Raw genomic sequence first — 20,394 nt, 5'->3', positions numbered from 1 at the left:
CCAAAAAAATTTAATGTTAATTACTTGATAACTTTTGAAAGTTGGCTTTAATCTCAAATTATTTTTACAAATATGTTTCCATAAAACTGTAAAGAAGTGAAGTCAATTGCATAGATAATTGCTTTAATTTATTCAATTTCCATTTACTGTTGGTTCTTTAATTTTTGCTTTGTCAATAGCTCTTAAAGGTGTTTAATTTCGGTGTACGAAATGTGTACCAAAACTGTATAATGAACTAAAAATTCACACTCTTCTTCTAATAACCCCCCCCCAAAAAAAGAAAGAAAAAGAGGGGGGCAAGATTTAGGAGGACTTTTGAAAAATAGACCAATGCATTTTAACAAAAAGTTAAATTGCATGTAAATAATATTTGAAAATGCAAAATAAATAGCAAACAAAACTTATTTAGAAAACATTAATAATTTTAAAATCGACTTTTCTTACATGAATGCCTTTTTTATGTTGCGTGGTTAAAAGAGAACCTTTAACTGTGACCTTGGTAGGGATTTTTTTCTCCTGGCCAACAAGAATTGATGTGAATGGAAGTCAGGGAAAGAGTTTATCACTTTTTAAAGTCACGTTAATATCACTGGTGGTGTCAGTACCAGCTTCGAATGCACTTCATACATGTCAACTTAAGAAGTCATAATGCAGCATTATTGCAAAGTTGCTTGTAGCTCATAAGTGTTTTGTTATGTGGATACAACATCCCTGCAACTATGTATGCTGTATGAGTAGAGTTCAATTACTTCATTCACCACATCCTTCTTTAATTAGTTTACCCTTGAAGGCTTTTTTTATTATCAGTTTTACTATTACACAAATACTTGCAATCAATAATGCTTTTACATTTAGCAATGTCTGTTAGTAACTGTGTATTGTGTGTCTGAAATAAAACATTTGTCTCTACTTTTGTGGACTATATCCAGTTTTCCACGTTGACACCTGAGCAAACTTCATGAGTGCTATTTCCTCTAAATGTGATGTGATTTTTAAAATGCATATCAAGTGGTACAGCTGTGTTCTATCTAACTGAGTTCAGTATGTTGAATGTCTTTCTTTCCTAAAAACTTCTTTGAGAAGAAGTGAAATTTCAGTAGCCTTTTTCCTATCTTCGGGATCATGATTTTTCGTTATAAAGGTTGGCTCTCGGCTGATTATTATAGCATCAGAATTGGTATCAAGCAAATGGTTAACATTCAATTCATTTTTTTATAACCAGTCATGACATATTTAACAAAAGTATCCTTTTCCAAGTTATAATACATGTTAAAGAAAAAAACTCCTTTTTTTTTTTTTTTTTTTTTTTTTTTTTTATTTTTTTTTAGTGCACTGTAAATCATATTGCCATATACTTTAGTAGTGATTTATATAAAAATGGTATATACCCTCTTTTGGTATATACCTTAGTATCAAATGCATATACAGGGTGTTTATAAAGTTCCAGAACCATTTTGATGTTTAATAACTCATAAAATAATGAAGATATAAACAAACTTATGGCACTTATTGATGGAATAACTTATATATTTTCGTTTTCAGGTTTAAATATCTTTACTTTTGTAAATATCGTCTGCACGTGTTTAATTTCAGATAATTTCATTTTCCAGTCTTAAATATCTGTACTTTTCTAAATATTGTCTGCTTATTAATTGCATTTTTCTCTCTTTTGTTTTTGGCAATTATTGCAATGTTATGTTTACTTTTGATGTGTTTGTTCTAGTACTTTTGTATGTGATGTTTTAACCGGATATTAAAGAGAATGCATACACCACAACACATGCTTGCCAGTACCTGGCGTGAAATTGAATATCTACTTGATATTCTCTGTGCTATGAAGGGGACACACATGGAAGTTCATTGGCAAGGGTCATGAAACTTTTCTAACCATTTATGTTATTAATTTTAATTTATCTTTATTATTTTATGAGTTATTAAACATCAAAATGGGTCCAGGGCTTTATAAACACCCTGTACAGTAGAGCTCCAATTATCTGAATCAGCTGGGACTGGACCTCATTCAGATAATTGGATTTTTTCCGAAGAAAGGTTCTACGGACACTTTAACTAACTCTTAAAAGACGGGGGACTTAACAAAACTGCAAGAAAGAACAATGAACAATAATGTAGTTGAAAGATGAAATAACTTAGGATACATTGGGGGAGGGGGAAATCAATAAATTAAACTGAATAAGAATACTTAAGGTAAAGGTAAATGAAACTAATATAAGAAAAATAAAACGGAATTTGTTTAATATTATATATTAGCTATATATTATTATATATTAGCTGTTACATAATGCTTGTAAACAAAAAAAAAAAAAAAAGCGAGCTGCTGATTTATACAAGAAACAAATAGTTAAACATCATTTTCAAGTATAAATTAAAAATTTTAATTAGTACATGTAATTCTAAACTAAATTCAGCTTAAAAACTGATTAGACTATATACTGATTTTAGGCGTGCATTTGCTGCTAAGGCTTATTTTTATTATGACGCAATGTCAAAAGTTAATATTCCAACATACAGTTATTTAGCTACGAAATCTCACCATCATATGTTTCCCTATTTAGGGAAAAGAAATAGCAGAAAAGAGAACAAATTCAACAAATTCCATTATATTATACCCTAGTCTTTTATCTAAAAATTAACAAAGGCGACCTAAAGAAAAGTTGCAAGAGAGTAGTAGTTTCCCTTTACAATGGCATCTAAAAGAGGGTCGAAATGCATTTGGATTTTTTGTCTTTTTAAGTGAAACCTTTCCTAACTCCCCAGTCTTTTAAAGGTTAATTACTAATGTTGAAAAGGGGAGACAATCTAAAAGAGGGTCGAAATGCATTTGGATTTTTTGTCTTTTTAAGTGAAACCTTTCCTAACTCCCCAGTCTTTTAAAGGTTAATTACTAATGTTGAAAAGGGGAGACAAAAACTATTTTTTAAAAGTCTTAATTAATTAAAATGAAAAGGCAACACTTTTAGGTACATGTTATATAGCATTGCTTGCTGAATATCTCAAAGTGAGCTGTTTGACTGTCTTCATTTGTTTTCAGGCTACCAAGTCGCACATCGGCTTGGCAATGGGAAGTTGCATGTGATCACACTCAGGCTGACACTCCATTCACTTCAATGCAGATTCAAGACCGCCAAACACTTCAGAGCCGATGGTAACATGTCTGCTTCAACTTCGACATTAAGATCATCTTCCTCATTACTTTCTTCTCTCGTACTTTCAATAAGTACATCATGGTTTAGAATTTGAAACTCAGGGTCTGACGAATCAAGCACCATCCACTCTGCTGTATCCTCGGTGCTAACTTCTGAACATCCAGAAATTTTCAAAAGAATGTTGCTTAATTCCTCAAGTGACACGTCATCCTCATCTCTCCTGTCTCTTCCCTTTCCTTTTCTTGAGCTTCTTTTCCTTTTGCTTCTCTTTAATTGATTATGAAAGCGATTTGGATAGTCGGAGTTCAGATAATTGTAGTTGTACTGTATATATATATTCATTAGCATATGCTAATGAATATATATATACAGTGCATTTCTCATAAGAAGTAACATTAAATTCTTTTCCAGCAACCTAAGAAACTTTTCTTGTGTTCCATTTTCCTTTAGCAGTTTTTTCTTATGCGCCCCTTTCCTTCATCAGAGCTTGGTCATTTTGGTGCTTTCTGAAACAATTTTAATGCTTGTTGGTAAAATATACAGTTTTTTCTCAAGTTTCCTCTTCAGAGCATAACTTCGACATATCAACTAAAACCACAGTTATTGTAACAGATTTTATGTTGATTTATGTTTGTATTGGTCCTAGATTTAATGGTTGCATTAGTCTGGAAAGATCATGCACAAAACTGAGTATTTAATAAGTTTTTGAATGAGAATTTTTTGTGAAATGTTCTTTACTTGTTTTATTTGCAATACAGCCCGCACAAAATAACTATACTGGGGCATAAAGCAATACTCATTTCATCAATCGTATTTTCTCCATACATTCTAAAATACAGAGGATTTCTCTGACCTATACATATAGTGAAGGAAAAAAGTATTTGAACAATACAAATTTATGCAAAAATTTTATTGCAAATGACGTAAGTTAAATCAAATTTTTACATTAGTTAAAATTAGCTATCATGTGATCTTGTCATAACGCCGAAAAATAAAATTATGCAAATTTCTAAGGCGGAAAAAGTATTTGAACAACCAATGAAAAACGTTGAAACTTACTTCAAATACTAAAAGTGAACGAAAAAGAAATTCAATTTGTTTTGAAATGTGTGGAAAGCGTAATGAGTTGACTTTAGTAATGCATGTTAGAATTGTAAGTTTAAGAAATAATGGCTCCACATTTTGTGAAATAGCAAAAATTTTAAGATTAAATTTATAAACTGTTTATTATGTGATAAGTAAACATAAATTAGCTGCAAGTATCAGAGATAGAAAAAGGACAGGGTGGCAAAAATTCCTACAGCAGCAGGAAAGCAAAATGATTGAAAGGTCAGTAAAAATACCCTTTTATTAGTAGTGTAAAAATATCTAATGATGTTGCATCTTGCTCAGGTGTTCGTGTTACACCTCGAACAGTAAGAAAGTACCTACATAAGTTTGGATGTAAAGCAAGGGGAAAAAAACATACATAAATGAAAATAATCATAAGAAAAGGCTTCATTTTGCAAAAGAATATTTAGAATTTTGGGAAAAGACTACTTTCACTGATGAAAGTAAATTTTGCTTTGTTTGGAAAAAAGTAAAATAGCTCTAATTCCTTAAAAAAAATTATGTTCAACTGTAAAGCATGGTTATGGTATAGGATAGTATGAACTGGAAGGGAACTGGTAATTTGAATATAATTGGGAGAATTTTGAATGCGAGAAAATATGTAGAGATATTACGATGTGATTTATTTCAAGCATCTCAAAATTGGGTATTTAGATTACTTCTGGTTCCAACAAGATAGCGACCCTAAACATACAGATAGCATTGCAAAAGAATTTTCTTCTTATATAAAATTCTTCAAAAACTGAACATTCCACCCCATTTACTTGATCTCAGTCCAATTGAGAATTTTTTTTTTTTTTTTTTTTTTTTTTTTTTTTTTTTGAAATAAAAATGAATACAAAAATATTCTTATAAAAACATGGGAAAATATATTGTCAGATCATACCCAAAAGTTAGTAGAAAACAGCACGTAGTCTTCTTGGGATTGATTCTATTGATTATTACTATCTAGACAATTATAGTCTTTTTATGAAATATTAAATTTTATTTTTATTATTGGTTTCAATGAATTTTAAGTTATAATTATTTAATTCAAATACTCGCCCATCTTGAATATTTGCATGTTATGGTTGACAATAAATGCTCTATTTTTACTTTATTACATAAGTTATGTTAACTTTATTGTGTAAAAATTTAATTTACACCATTTGCAAGGCTTATATTCTAGACTTGTACGTGTTTTCAGGTTAGATTGTTGTGAGATATATTGCGATCAAGAAACCGCGGCGTTGCTGGCTCTTGTTAAAAATATTCTAAGCTGGTGACTACATTTATACAGAGTCAGGTAAAAACAAACCACATAGAATACCTAGATATTTGTAGCTTTTTCACTTTTTGAGACTGATTGTCTCAGTTTGATTAAATATGAAGCTTTTAAAATATTTTACGGCTCTCCAAGGCTGAGTGATGTACAGTTTGAAAACCACTGGTTTAAATAATAATTTATAAAAATCATTCATCTCACAAAAAAATGAGTAATGTTGACTCAACTAGTTTGCCTTTTAATAAAATTCCTCTAGTTACTCATTTATTGCTGTCTTTCATAATCCATTTTTATGTCACTCGAACATACTGTTTCAGTAATTATGTTTTGTAAGTCCAATAATTCTGAGTATGTCAAAAGATAAACAAAAAAATTTATAAATAAAAAATGTATTCTACTACGGAAATGTTTAACAATGGCAAAATTTACCAGAATATGAAATATTTTATCTTCTGAGTGTAGGAAAGGCAACAAATAAAACATAATTCTGAAGTTATTTCATGACATTAGCCTGTGTAGTAAATTTCTTAAGTGAATTGTTATTTATATGCGAAAGGGTTGCTAATATTATCTTCAAAGACCCCCTTTTTTTTTTAAGCAAAATATATTTTATTATAAACACAGGATTTAGATTAATTCATTTTTAAAAGTCAAACCACGATTTGCCAATGTTTGAATCCTAATCATTAGTAAAACTGTATGATTACTGTTCTATTTATTTTCCCGTTTTCTGTTACGTTTTGTGTTATATTAGAATTTATTAAAAAATTTCTAGTATAGTAATATCAAAGATTTTAAAAGTGTCCATCTCTGTAGACATATTGCTCATTTTGTATCAAATTTTTAACACCTGCTCTTGTACTGCAAAGCACATGGAGGCTAACTGTCTAAGGGTAGAAATTCCTTCATGGGGAACCTTTCTAAGGAAAGGTTGCTTGTATTCACATTGCAGGAGGAAATCATAAAAACCATGCAACCAGCTCATTTGCCTGGGTTGGACATCAGAACAAACAACCAGTATTCAGCAGTCTTTAAATGGTGGAACCACTTAGGTTAGAGCCAACATAATGCAAAATTTTAAAAAATTCCAAGAAAGAAGAAATGAGATTTTTTTCTGCATGTTTCATAATGTAAGGAAAGTGAGGAAAGATAGACCAAAATATACTTATTAAATACTTGTTACATTTCTCACCAAATTTTGCATAATTTTAGCTATAGGAATCAAAATATGGGGGTTGGGGAATTGGCATGTTGTTTTAGAAAATATCAGATTTTGTTTTAAAATATATATTAAAACATTAAACATACTATGTATAAATTTAATAAATAGCCTAAGTTGCACTTCCGAGACTTGAAAAACTTAAGTTGAATTTAACTAATTGGTCAAAGAATAGAATGAGAGATATAGAACTGCCCTTCCCCCTTTTGTACCTAAATCCTAAGCATTGTAATTGTTTTGTTCTGGGCACAGAAGTTTTAGTCCTGACTTTATTCTTTAGATATCTGCAACTGAAGTACACTTACCATAAAACTGTGTTTGATTTCTCAGCTGTAAGCATTATTTACATTGTTTCAGGTCACAAATCAAGAGTATTAAATCTTGCAATGAGCCCAGACGGAACATCGGTTATATCAGCTGGTGCAGATGAAACTTTAAGGTTATGGAAGTGTTTTGCAGTTGATCCTAAAAAGAAAAAGACTGCTACTGTGAAAACGTCTTATAGAAGTGATATAATGAAACAAAGTATTCGTTAATTTCAATATTGATTGATCAAGACTAGTTATTACAATTGTGTATATATGTGATACTGCTTTTAACTTTTAAGTGTTTTAAAACAAATACATACTTATTTTGATACAGCTAATGTAAGAAATTTGTATTTTAAATAAATTTTCATTAAATAAAAATATTTGTGTTTTCTTTTCTCAAATTAAGAATCAAAACATTTTTAATATTTATACTAAAGTTTTAATTCACTTTAGCCCCCTTTTTCTAAGAAGTTAGCAAGTTATAAGTTTACAAATTTTTGCTAGTAACATAAGATAACATTCAGAAACATAAAAATCACACTTTGCATGTTAAGTATTGCTCGAGACTTTTTACTTAACTTCTTATCCCTTATTCATGTCTATCACTGATTGAGGTAGCTATTTCCTATGCCCATAATATAGCCAAGTTATTATAATCTACATGCATTAATTTGAAACAATTTATGATATGGCCTGAAGTGTGCCTACAAAATTTATGCAAGTCTAATGTTACTGTTGAATATAATGTAAACATCTTTTCATGCAGGGTTAGGCTCAAACACAGAATCCATATTCGATGTTTTAAATAACTTTACTGATTATATCACAGCTATGTATTATCAAAAACAAACAAAAAAAAAAAAAAAAAAAAAAGGAAAACCGACCAACATATTCTCCAGATTTCAGCTTGTAAGATTTCTTTGTAATTGGGATATCTGAAGATCAAGATCTAGTAGAAAAAACGATAGCCTAAAGTTGGGCAGAGCCACCGTTTTAATGGGAACAGATCAAAGCCATTCTCTAAAAATAACGCAGAGTTGCCAGCTATCCCGATTTCTGACCATGCTCCTGCCAACCCAATTTGCAACGTGTTTCACCTGACTTTCTGCTCTTATTAAAATTTCTCACAATTTTCATGTAGCTTGGCTTCATACTTCATTATTTGCATCCAAAAAAGTTCTTTTTGGCATCTGGAAACACTTTGTTTTTAATCTAGATATATATAAAAGAAAGCCAAAATTGTTTCATCAGTGAGATTTGGTGCACTTTTGCTTTGTGTGCAAGAATCCAAAAACATCACGTTCCATTTCTCTGATAAGTGCCGCTGTGGGTCTTCTGGTATATATTAGCCCATGAGCACAAAGCAAGATCAATGTGCTTTTCCAAAATCATACACAAGTTTCTTCTTATTTCATCAAGGAAATGTAATATATTTGCGATGTCTACCATCTGTCATTGCAATTTTTCAATTTAGTCTAGTGGAAGGGCTGATGTTCTTAAACATGCGCATACACAAAGAAAACATAAGTTTTATTGTGGAAATAAAGAACCCAAAAGTTAGTAATGCAGAATGCAAGAAATTCAAGTGCATGGACAAAAACGGCTGCTATTGTAGAAGAAATTGGTACGAAAAATAATTTTTTTTTTTTTTTTTTTTAAGTCTTCAGAAATTAAGCATAGTTTACTTTCTGTCCCCATTTTAGGAGTTTCGAGTCTTTAATATATAGCATGGTTAATTATCAAAACTTTAAACTACTTAGAACTAGGAATGGGAGAGTTGAGGTCTGATGTTGCAAGCACTATAGAAAAAGAAAATTCGTATTTGCAAATTATGAAATGCACCTCATAAATTTAGCAGTTTGAAAAAGGGGCAGCTTCTTTACCGATAAGTGTGGATGAATACATTGTTGATATTTATTATCTTGAAAAGATTTCTAAAAGAGAAAACTGAAATAGCTGTGTGAATATATTTTGCGTATGTAAAAAGAAAACTATATCTTCTCCGGTAAAATTAGTACAGAAGGGGGGGTGAAATACATGAATATTTATGGTATTTTTCTACAATGGTTTAATAAAGAAAAGAAATGAAATTCCAGTTATGAAGTAAGAAATCTTAGCATTATGTTACTATGACTGCCTGCTCCTGTATGAAGTATATAATTGAAGGGAAACCACTGCAAGGCATTAATATCGCATAGGAAAATTAGATGGTACGAATATTCTGAAAATTATTTAATGCCAGACTATTTTCCATCACTGGGATATACAACATTACCTGTATGCCTAACTGGCAAAAATCAACCATTCAATGAATTGACTTCAAAAATGAAACAGAATGCATGAAAGTTCTTAAAAGCTACCTTAACACTTTCTGTCCTAAAATGGCACACCTAAAAATTTCCTTCTGTCTGCACAGAAAAATTGAATGAAAAAAGGTTTATAGGTTACTCTGAACCTTCTTTATTTATAGTAGATGGCAGCCCATATATTTTAGCCATGTTTAGTTTTTAAAGACCCTCATTTTTCAAAGAAACAAGGAGCTTAGTTTTAAATTTTTACCTTGAAATCTTGCGTAAAATCGAACGGCATACATCTGGGCTGCCCAGAATGGGATCACTGAGAGATTAGAACAAAACCAACAACTGTATCTTTCTCTTCAGCCAGCTCACAATAGAAAGGTGTATACACCTCCGTGTTTCATTTCCTGTTTTTTTTGGGGGGGGGGTAGGAGAAGTTTGGTTATCAGTTAAGAAATTGTTGGGGTGATTTTCTGAAGATCAGGAATAATTTTATCAGTTGGCTGTTTTGTTTTTTACTAGAGAAGTTCTCTTTTGTTCAAAGAAGTTTCGAATTGTAGACATTTATCTTATAGTTTAATAATTTCTAATAGTAGTTATAATATTAGTTTATTTTTTTCGGATTTTTAATTATTTTCTTGAGAGGGCTGACCATTTCTGAAGTGTTACATGAACTGCTTTCAGATAGTGAATCTGAAATGGTACACTGCTTTTTTTTTTTTTTTAAAGGGGGACAATTCTATATCTCCTGTGCTACTGGGCCGATTCACAAAATTCAAATTGCGTTCTTCATGTCTCGAAAGCACGACTTAAGATATATATTAAATTTTTATATAGCACTATAAATAACATACCAATTTCTTTACATATTTCGATTCTATGACCCAAATTATGCCTAAATATTAAATTTTGTAAAATTTGGTGCGAAATTTACGGAGAAATTCAACAATTTATGTTGCCGCTTTTTATTCAGTTTGCGCCAAAATTAGTTCACTTGGCGAACTTCTTAATATGTGGCAACCTATTTTCATTTCCATTTTTACATAGTGGAGAGGAAAAAAAGACTCAATTGTTCCTTCTTTCAAATAATGTTCTTTATATTATATTTTTAATTATAATTGTTATTAATTTTAAGCAATTTTTTTTCTTTTTCGAATTTCATTTTAATTGTTTATGTTGAATAGTTTCTTTCGAATAACTGTTTTAAAAATTTCTATTTCAGGGTTCGTAGTGATCCTTACAAGTGCTTATAAGTCCTTATATTTGAAAATAAAATATAAAGGCCCTTATAGGTACTTACTTTTTCTTTAAAGCATTTATTTATTTATTTATTATTATTTTTTTTTTCAGTGCTTATTTTTTGCTTTTAGTGCTTTATTTTTATTCTTTTTTTTTTTAATGAACGCGCATTTTTTCCCGTACTAAACCCGAAACTAAATAAACAACTTTTGTTCCTTAAATGCAACATCAAATGGTGAATCGAGCTCCCGAAAATTGCTTTTCCCCCTTTCTTTTCATAGCTGTAACCTGGTGCGTGTGAGAGTACTGACAAGTGCACGTCGTTTTATTGGTCAAAGAATTGCGAAAATGGTAGAATATTCCGGTACATTCGGTATTCTTTTCCTCCAACGCAAATACTACACACGTCTGAATTTCTATCAAGATTTTAATAATTTACATTCTCCTTCCGCGTGGTCAGTTCATATTTGTGTTTATTATGATCGTTATGCTTATATTATGAGCATATGCATGAATATTTATAATAATATTTGCAGTAACTGCTGAAGTATAGATAAACTTCCAAAAATTGGGTCTGTTTTTACACAGATTAGCTTTCTAGGGAATAATATTCGGAATGGCTTAAATAAAAGGAAAGTAATCGAATAGTAAAAAAAAATTTTTTTTTTTCCAATACATTTTACAGTACGGAGGTTTGGAGGTTCTCCCCTTTCTTCGCAAAATCTCTAATATTAAAGCACCGGACTTATTTTTTGTCACTGTCCAATCTGGATTGAATAGGACTAAAAGTTCTTGCGGTCTACCCAACCCAAGCAAAGATTGATTCTATTCCAGAACTTTAACGCAGTCTGTTGAAAATTAGAATCATAAACATCCCAGATTAGTAAGTCTCTTTCTTTTCCTTTATTTAGTTCTTTATTCCTAGAATACCGGCAGATGTTGATTCTGATTGCGTAATATCACATGTGGAAGAATACAATTGTGCAATACGCCGTTTGCGGTATTTTGCAGAGATAATTAATTTTGATGTTCAGTCTGAGATTTATTTATGAACACTTAACAGAGTTTTACTGTGCTTTCTAAGCAGAATATATGTCAGTTCCGTTGGTCTATTTTTATACGATGCACATATCGAAATGTCAAAATCATTTATTTAGCCGAGAAATCTAAAGAACTGCTACAATCTCCCTCACTCCTCTTTTTCCAGTTACTATCCGGAATATTCGGCAATTTCCGAGTATGCGGGTTAGTTAAGCTTTTACTGTTAAAGGAGACTGCATGAAGCAATTTCCTGTCTTCTGATTTCAGAAATGTGCTTCTTTTTTACTTAAATTACTTTGCTTGAAATATATCTAAAGGGAAAACTGTTATCTTCTATATTTTGAACTGAAATTTCATCTTTAAATCTTGTAATATAGTTTAGTTCTGCATAGTTTTTTTTTCTCTCATTGTAAACTAATTCTGTAAATTGAACTGTCATTTAAAATTAAAAAAAAAAGTTAATTGTTTTCCGTGGTTGAGGTAATGCTCATTTTCTTAATAAATATTGCATTGCTCATATTTTAAATTACAAGTCTAATTTTTCTTTTAAGGTTATGCAGTTGTGTTTAATGTAATTAGACAGGTGCTTATTTTTTCCTTAAAATGTGCTTTAAAAGTGCTTATAGATGCTTCTTTTTTTAACTAAAATGTGGCTATGAACCCTGTATTTACTCATTCGAACTGCGTAGTTTAAATCAAAGGTGCATCTTTTATTTTTTATTTTTTTCAAATACTTTTCTTTATACTATATTTTTAGTCATAGTTACTATTTTAGGTAATTTTTAAATTTTTAGACTTTTATTTTAATTGTTAGTGTTGCATTGTCTCTTCAGATAATTATTTTAACATTTTCTATTTATTCATTCGAACCGAGCATTTTAAATATATTTATTATTATCGGAAGAAACGCTGCGGTGTTTACGTGTTTAAAACTTAAATTTTCAGCGGGTGCAGCGTTTAGGTGCACTAAAAATAAAATATTTCCTATGATGGCCATTGTACATAGTTTGGATGGCCTTGTCATTGTGCATAGATTGGTGCTGTTCCCACACAAAAAACCACTCAGTTGCTTTTTGCGAACGTTATTTTGTTTACATTCTTCCCTTGAACGGACCTATATGTCTTAATCACCTTAAACGAGATCTCAGAACAATAACATTCTTCCCCTTTTCAAATCAACATTCTCATCAGTTTGAATAGTCTCTCTTTTCTGCCATTCGATGAATCCTCCAGGACACATCTTCTCCCCACCCCTGCTTTTTCTGCAATTTTTTTTAAAGGCGAACACGACTCCACCTGCCTCGCAATACGAACTCTGACGTATTTCCTCTTCAGCATGAATCGATTTTTCTTGGCATTCTGCCAGATACAGATCCCATCAGTTTGGGTACAAGTAGTTGTTGAATAATTTTTAAGTAAGAAGGGAGCGGAAAATTTTTGAAAATGTCACCTAAACAGAACAGAAGCTATACTGCTGGTTTTAAGCTTTATGTAATTTCACGTGCTGAACAAATTGGAAATCGAGCAGCAGCTCGAGAGTTTGAAGTGGATGAGAGATGTATTCGACATTGGAGAACTGAAAAAGAACGTCTTAAAAATATGCCACAATTGAAACAAACCAAAAGAAGTGGTACTGTAAAATGGCCGAATCTAGAGGACAACCTTGCAAACTGGATAAAGGAGCAACGAGGAAAGGGAATGGCAATTTCGACTGTAAAAATTCGCTTACAAGCAAAATTTCTAACAAAACAAATGAACAAAATAATTTCAAAGGAGGTGTAGCAGATTTATGAAAAGAAAAAATATTTCTATGCGTACTAAAACAAAAGTCGGGCAACAATTACCGATTGACTGGCAGGATAAAAAGTCATCTTTTCTAAAATATGTGACAGCTATTATTAACAAAAAAAAAAAAAAAACTTCTTCGGTCACAGATAATAAATATGGATGAAACGCCGTTAGCTTTCGACTCTCCTGCAAACAGAACTGTTGATGAAACTGGTGCAAAAACTGTATCTGTGTTTATGACGGGGCATGAAAGAATGTCATTTATATCTGTGTTAGCTTGGGCCGCAAACGGTGACAAGCTAATGCCAATGATCATTTTTAAACGAAAGACTATTCCGAAGGGAGATTTTCCTAATGACGTAATTATTTGTGCAAACGAGAACGGCTGGATGTGCGAAACAATCGTGCATGAATGGCTACAAAAAGTTTGGCAGTGTCGTATGGGATCTTTTTTTCAACCAAAAGGGTTATTGATCATGGATTCCATGCGTGCTCATTTATTTGAGTCAGTAAAAACCAAATGTCAAAATTGTCTACGACCGAAGCAATAATTCCAGGTGGTTTGACAAAAATCTTACAACCGTTAGATTTGTCAGGTAATAAATCCTTCAAAGCTGAAGTACGAAAGCGGTGGGAATGTTGGATGAGCAAAGGATTGCATACGTATACCAAAAGCGGTAAAATGCATAGAGCATCTTATGAAGAAGTTGCAAAATGGGTAGGAAGTGCGTGGAAATCGGTAAAAACATCTTCAATAATAGCAGGGTTCAAAGAAGCTGAAATTATATCCTTAGATAAAGAGACTATAAACCAAGAGGATGAATGTGACGATCTGGAAGACTTGGACTTTGATTAGGATTTACTAAATCTTTTTAATTCAGATAGTGAAGAATCAGATTTTGATGGCTTCATATGATGTATAGTTTGGTGTAATTCATTTTGTAAGTAAAATTTAAAATTTCCTTTTGTCATCCAAATTTAATATTTCGTTGTTGCAACATTTTTATAATATATTTTTATAATTTATAATATTACAAATATGGACTTCTTTAGTGGGTAAATATAAGTATATACGTGAAGGTAAATATATTTTCCACATTTCTTACCTTTAATTTATTTGAGTTATGGTTTCATTTCATGCATTTTTCTTAACTAGTATGTCATATATCAGGACTGAGGTTGAGATTTTGCATCTATACGATGTCACGCACAATTTAATCTATTGCGGCATTTCTGTGCAATTTAAATTTTTTTTCCCGCCATTTTTCTCGAGTCCGGCATTTACGCTGACGCGGCCTTTCTTCCGGAAATTACGGTATAAATTTTCCAGTATTTGATTTTATTTGAATTGCATTTCTTTCGGAAGAATACTTTGTAACCCAGACCGCAATGCATTTGAAAACTGCATGTATTAAAAGAGAAAATACAGTAAAGCACATTTAACACGCCTTTCAATGTTCCGTTCAGAAAAGATATACAAATAAGAGAGATGTATAACCCACATTTTAACTAAGGATGACTTGCATACACTGCTTTAGACAGTTTTTCTTCAGGCATTCTGCTTTATTCTTACTCTTTTTTCTTCAGGATTTTTGCAAATATAATAAAAAGCATCCAACTTTTCGAAACATCTTGGTATTTCTGACAATCATTTTAAATAAAATTATCACCTTCCATTTCATAAAGTCCCACAAACGGCCTAGGTGTAAAGTCGCTGAACACTGGTAGTTCACTCCAGGGTTTGAATCCTGGTAAACAGGCTGTTTGCATGGGCGTTTTTGTGGATTTCCTCATGTGTAACGTGTATGCCAGCTGTATTCCCTTATAAAGTTCTTCACGAAGGCATCCTTTCTTTTAGGCAGATAGCGCTGCTTTGGCGTAACTTAATAACACAATTCAACCAGTTCATCAGTATTTAAGTCAGAGCCTTTATCAATCTTTAGAGGTTAGCATTTTGAAGGTATGAGATGAAAGGAAAGGCTGGTTTCATAAAAAGGTTTTCGTTTATTTAATTATGACAAATCACACTAGGGCTATCTGCCTAAGGCGAGGGATGCCTTCATGGAGGACTTTCTAAGGGAAACTGGTTCGTATACACATTACTCATGGGGAAAACCACCAAAACGCCTATGCAGCCAGCCCGTTCGCAGAATTCGAACCAAATACCCAACTACCAGTCTAAAACCAGTCTCTTTAATCTGCAATGATATCGTTTTTGTCTTTTCTGTTAACACAAGCTGAATTGATGGTATTTGCTGGTGTACATGTCAAAGTGTTTTCTCTTTGAACACCTAAATTCTTTGAAGTATCCTGAAAGTATATTCAAAACCGTCCAACTTTTTTAAACATCTTGGTATGTCTGACAGCCAAATTTCCCTTCAAATTTTTGCTTATTTTTTTCCCTCTTTCCTTCTACAGTTATTTTCAGTGCTCACACAAGAAATTAAGATTTTACGATTGCTAGACTTCCATAAATTTTGCATTTTTGTCAATTTTTTTAAAATATCAATTGCATCAACTGCATTTCAGCTGAAGACAGCTTTTCATTTTCTAGACATTTTAACTATAAACAAAGTATAGAGCAAAGTCCAAAGGATAAATATCTTAATTAAAAGATGTTTTGCTAAATGACAAAGAAATAAAACGGTCCAGCAGTGTTTATTCTGTACCACCGAGTGACTCGATTCTTATACCGGCTGAAACAATCTAAATCAAATTAAAGATCACGTTTTTTTATACAATCTATAATGCGAGAGAAAAATTAGCTTCTTAAAACATTCTTTCTAAGAGGATTAATAAAAAAATTTATATTTTTAAAGCTGTAACTTGAACCAAACTTTTAAAGTTTAATTTACATGGTGGTTATAATTAAAGTTCCACTTTGAAATGGCCATAAAAGGAAAACTACCGGACCATATGTTATTAAACTTCGGAATCGTGTAAAGGATGTTATGGGGATTTATTTTCCGCGGGGGGGGGGAAGAGTTGAAAAATTCACCACCAGGGGAAAAATGAGACTGTATGCAATATTGTTAAACGAAATAAGATGTGAAAACATTGGTTTAAAATGTGTTTAATCGTTTCCAAAACGTATTACAAAGCATGTTCAATGTAGCGTCCAGCATTTTCCGAAAGGAAGTTAAATCCTGTTGCATTCTCAACAGCGGCTCTTAGCATATCATTAGGAATGTTACTGACATGCCGGTGTATTACATTTTTCATATCTGCCAAATTGTTTATATTATCACCATAAACAGTGCTTTTGAGATAACCCCATAGCCAAAAGTCACAGAGGTTGAGGTTGAGGTCTGGTGGGAAGTGGGGAAGTGTCGGCCTATAAGACGTTCATTCATGAAATGTTGCCTAAGTAACTGTGGAATGACTGCTATGTAATCGAATGCAATAGGAGAATGCTATAGAACTAGGTAGATAACATGAGGGATTTCTTTGGCCCAAATCGATTAAAAGCATTTTGAATCAGTATCTTCATGCTTTAGGGCCGAATTCAGGCTTAAAAAATTACAAATTAACGATCTGTAAAAAAATGATTTCCAGATTGTGCGAGTGATTTGCGATCTCACATTTTCTAATCGCTTATTCATAGTTTTCACGGACAAATTTCTCTCTTACACGGATGGTGCACTCGACTTTAACGCCTTTAAATGGTAATTTGCGTACTTCAAAGTTTCTTATACAACATATTAAACCCGTGTAACAAAAGGTTAAGTTAGAATCCAACACATATTTTGTTTAACAATATTGCATACAGCGCCATTTCCTCCCTGGTGGTAAGGTTTCGAACTTTCTTTTTTTCGCGGAAAATAAATTCCCATGACCTCGTTTACTCGGTTACCAAGTTTGATAACATTCGATCCAGTAGTTTTCCTTTTATGACGATTTCAATGTGGAACTTTAATTACAACTACACTGTATATTATTAAATTTTAATTTGAAGCTATGCGTTATATGTATACCATGCGTAAGATTTTCGTTTTTATGGAAAAAATAAAGAATCGAAGCAAATATAACAAAACTGAAAAAATTTCCCCTCCCTCCAAAAATAAAATATTGAAACTTCGACCTTGAATTTATTGGATTATCGAAATAATCAATTTGACTTATCTTCGAAGTCCTAGTTCCGACAAAAATTCCGAATCACTGAAGTAAAAGGTTTAGTATATATTCATTGTATGTTAATAAAGTAATCAGAGTGTAATAAATATAGATTATAGAATTTACGCTGATGCAACTTTTTGTCTGAATGCACAACATGTAATGGAAGAGAAGGCTTGTAGAGATCTCTTTTTGACATGCCTCTAAAAGTAGATGGCCTACCAGCGGCCAAGCGGTAAAGACGCTGGACACTGGTACTTCAGTCCGAGGTTCAAATCCCGCAAACGAGCCAGTTTTCCTTAGAAAGTCCTCCACGAAAGCATTCCTCCCTTTAGGCAGATAGCCCTCGTGTGCTGTATTTTAATAATCCAATCCTAAAAGTACTCCTCGTCTCTTCTTTGTCAAAAAACTTCCTTTGAGAGGCAACTTTAGTTTTTGGGAAAGAAAAAAAAATCCTAAGACAAATTTGTAGAATATGCAGGATGATTGAGTACACATAATTATTTTCGGAACACAAGCGGTTCTCCGATTGGTTATTGAATAATGAAAAGATGCATTGTCATGCAATACAAAACATTTGGAATGTGTTTTTTGACTGAATAACGTAAGATTAAAAGTCATCTGCTTAATTCACAGCCATTTACAAGCCAACTACTCGGGAAATTGCAGAATCGTTTTGATCATGAACTTGTAAGACAAACCTAATATAACTGGATTTAAACACTTCTTTAATATTCCGAGAACATTCCTTCTTTAGCTCACATTCCAAGAATATTAAGTGAATACAATTGTTGCAAAAGAAATTGAATATTCATTTGCACTACGGCTTGGTAGTTTACTAAAAAGAGTTAATACAACAATATTTTATTTTAAATTTTTACAAATAAAATATTTAATTGGAGCCTCACCAGTTGCCTAGCATTTGAAGATTGTTAATTACAAGTTATTTGTTGCAAAGTCTAACTCAGGCTGCATGGTTGGTTTTCGTAGTTTTCTAGGTTCTTTTTACAAAGAACATTAACTTTGTAAAAAGAAGTTGGTTTCTATGAAAGCATTTTAACTAAATAGCTCCCATGTTCTTTCTACGTTCCAATAACCAAACTAACCTAGTTTAAGCGCGATTTCCAAGTGAAGTTACTTGCAAAACCCGAATACTACATTAAAAATCATATAGCTTGCCAATCGGGAGTAACGTGAAAGATACGGCGCCAATAATTGAATTACTGTTACGATACGCTGTTTCTAATCTTAGATGGTCATTCCTTAATTAAATACAATTGATTTGTAACTTCTACTAGAGCTGACGGTAAGAATTGAAGTGCAAATAAATAACATCATGTGCAATCTTGATTAATATAAAATTAGAAATATTTGCATTCAGAGAGAAAGTTTTTTTGAAATATTTGCAATTACTTTATAAGAAGGATTTATTAATAACTGTAATAATTACTTATTATATTACTGATAATTAGAATTCAGTTCTTGACAATTACATTCTAAATTAGAATTTTAAGGATATAATGAAAATACGCTACGCATAAAAATACATTTTAGAATAAAAAATGAGTTGATTTTTTATCTTTAAAAACTTCTTAAATTAATTTAATAAACATCGTACCCTCGTTAATTGAATCCAGAATGTTGCGTGTCGTTTATATATAATTATTCTTACTTGTCCACAGAACCTGCTGACTTTTCCAGCCATTAAGTAGCTGCAGATCATTTCTACATAACCATTGAACTTCCATTAATTCAGTCTCTAGAAGGTTATATGTTTATATCATAATTTCACTTTTATAAAAATGATTATTCTAAATCTTATGATTCTATAAAAACATACTGTGTTTTAAAAATATGGAAGATAGTATCAGCCGCTCTTTCAGCCACTTCATAAGCAACAGCTTTTTAACTGATCAACTATAAGGGCGAGTCAAATGAAAGTGAGCCAACCCCTCCTCAGCAAGAATGGTTCGGTCCATCATCCGTCATCTGCGGCGCATGCGCGTAGCACAGAGACAGCCTTCATTTACGAAAGTGGCGCGAAAATGTGAGGTTAAAGTTCTTTAAGGCGCTCTTACACTGGGTTGAAGACGGTAGCGTGACATAATGGACGCTCTAAAAGAGGAACAGCGTGGTGTGGTCAGGTTTTTGACAGCTGAAGGTGTTTCCCAACATGAAATTAGTCGCCGTATGACTGCTGTGTACGGTGAACATTGCATCGCATTGGCCACTGTGAAGCGTTGGAGCAAACGGTTCAGAGAAGGACGTGAAAGTTGCAAAGACGATCCAAGACCGGGCCAAAGCCACCTTGCAATCACCCCCGACACAATTGCACAGGTTGATGAGCTGATTAGACAAGAACGGAGGATAAGCATCGATGAACTGGCAGAGCGTGTGAACATCAGTCACGGTTCGGTTCACACCATAATTCATGATCATCTCGGTTATCGGCTTTTATGTGCTCAATGGATGCCCAAGATTTTGAACGACCGCCAAAAGACGGAGAGGTTCGGCGCTGCTTTGACTCATCTCATCCGGTATCACAATGAGGGTGACGACTTCTTGTCTGCAATTGTGACCGGAGACGAATCATGATGCCACCACTACGAACCTGAAACACGCCGGCAAAGCTTACAGTGGAAACATTTGAATTCACCACCCCCGAAGAAAGCAAAGGCTGTCATTTCCTCGGGAAAGGTGCTATTGACCTTTTTTTTTTTTTTTTTTTTCGATCGTCAGGGGCCATTACTGATTGAATTCGCTAAACGTGGACAGACTATCAATAGTTCGCGATATTGTGCAACGCTGGATCGGCTGCGTGCCACAATCAAGAACAAAGGACCTGGAA

The 20,394-nt window shown here is 32.5% G+C and overlaps 1 protein-coding gene across 2 annotated transcripts in view; it reads left to right on the top strand.

Annotated features, from left to right (window-relative positions):
* The window catches only part of fzy (cell division cycle 20 protein fzy), a 114,563-nt gene extending 106,616 nt beyond the window's left edge, over positions 1 to 7,947 (top strand). Inside the window, exons 10-11 of one of the 2 annotated variants that reach the window (XM_035373841.2) lie at positions 3,050 to 3,163; positions 7,115 to 7,947. In XM_035373841.2, the coding sequence (XP_035229732.1) occupies positions 3,050 to 3,163; positions 7,115 to 7,293 (293 nt within the window). In that variant the 3' untranslated portion in view covers positions 7,294 to 7,947. The remainder of the gene's footprint in view (positions 1 to 3,049; positions 3,164 to 7,114) is intronic. The other variant, XM_085811021.1, reaches the window with a different exon arrangement.
* The last annotated feature ends 12,447 nt before the right edge of the window (positions 7,948 to 20,394 follow it).

Source organism: Stegodyphus dumicola, chromosome 2, assembly GCF_044657685.1.
Source record: "Stegodyphus dumicola isolate Sdum_Otavi_A_Nest chromosome 2, ASM4465768v1".
Lineage (NCBI taxonomy): Eukaryota > Metazoa > Arthropoda > Arachnida > Araneae > Eresidae > Stegodyphus > Stegodyphus dumicola.
The sequence above is the reverse complement of the archived record's forward strand: the minus strand, read 5'-3'. Positions and strand labels throughout refer to the sequence as shown.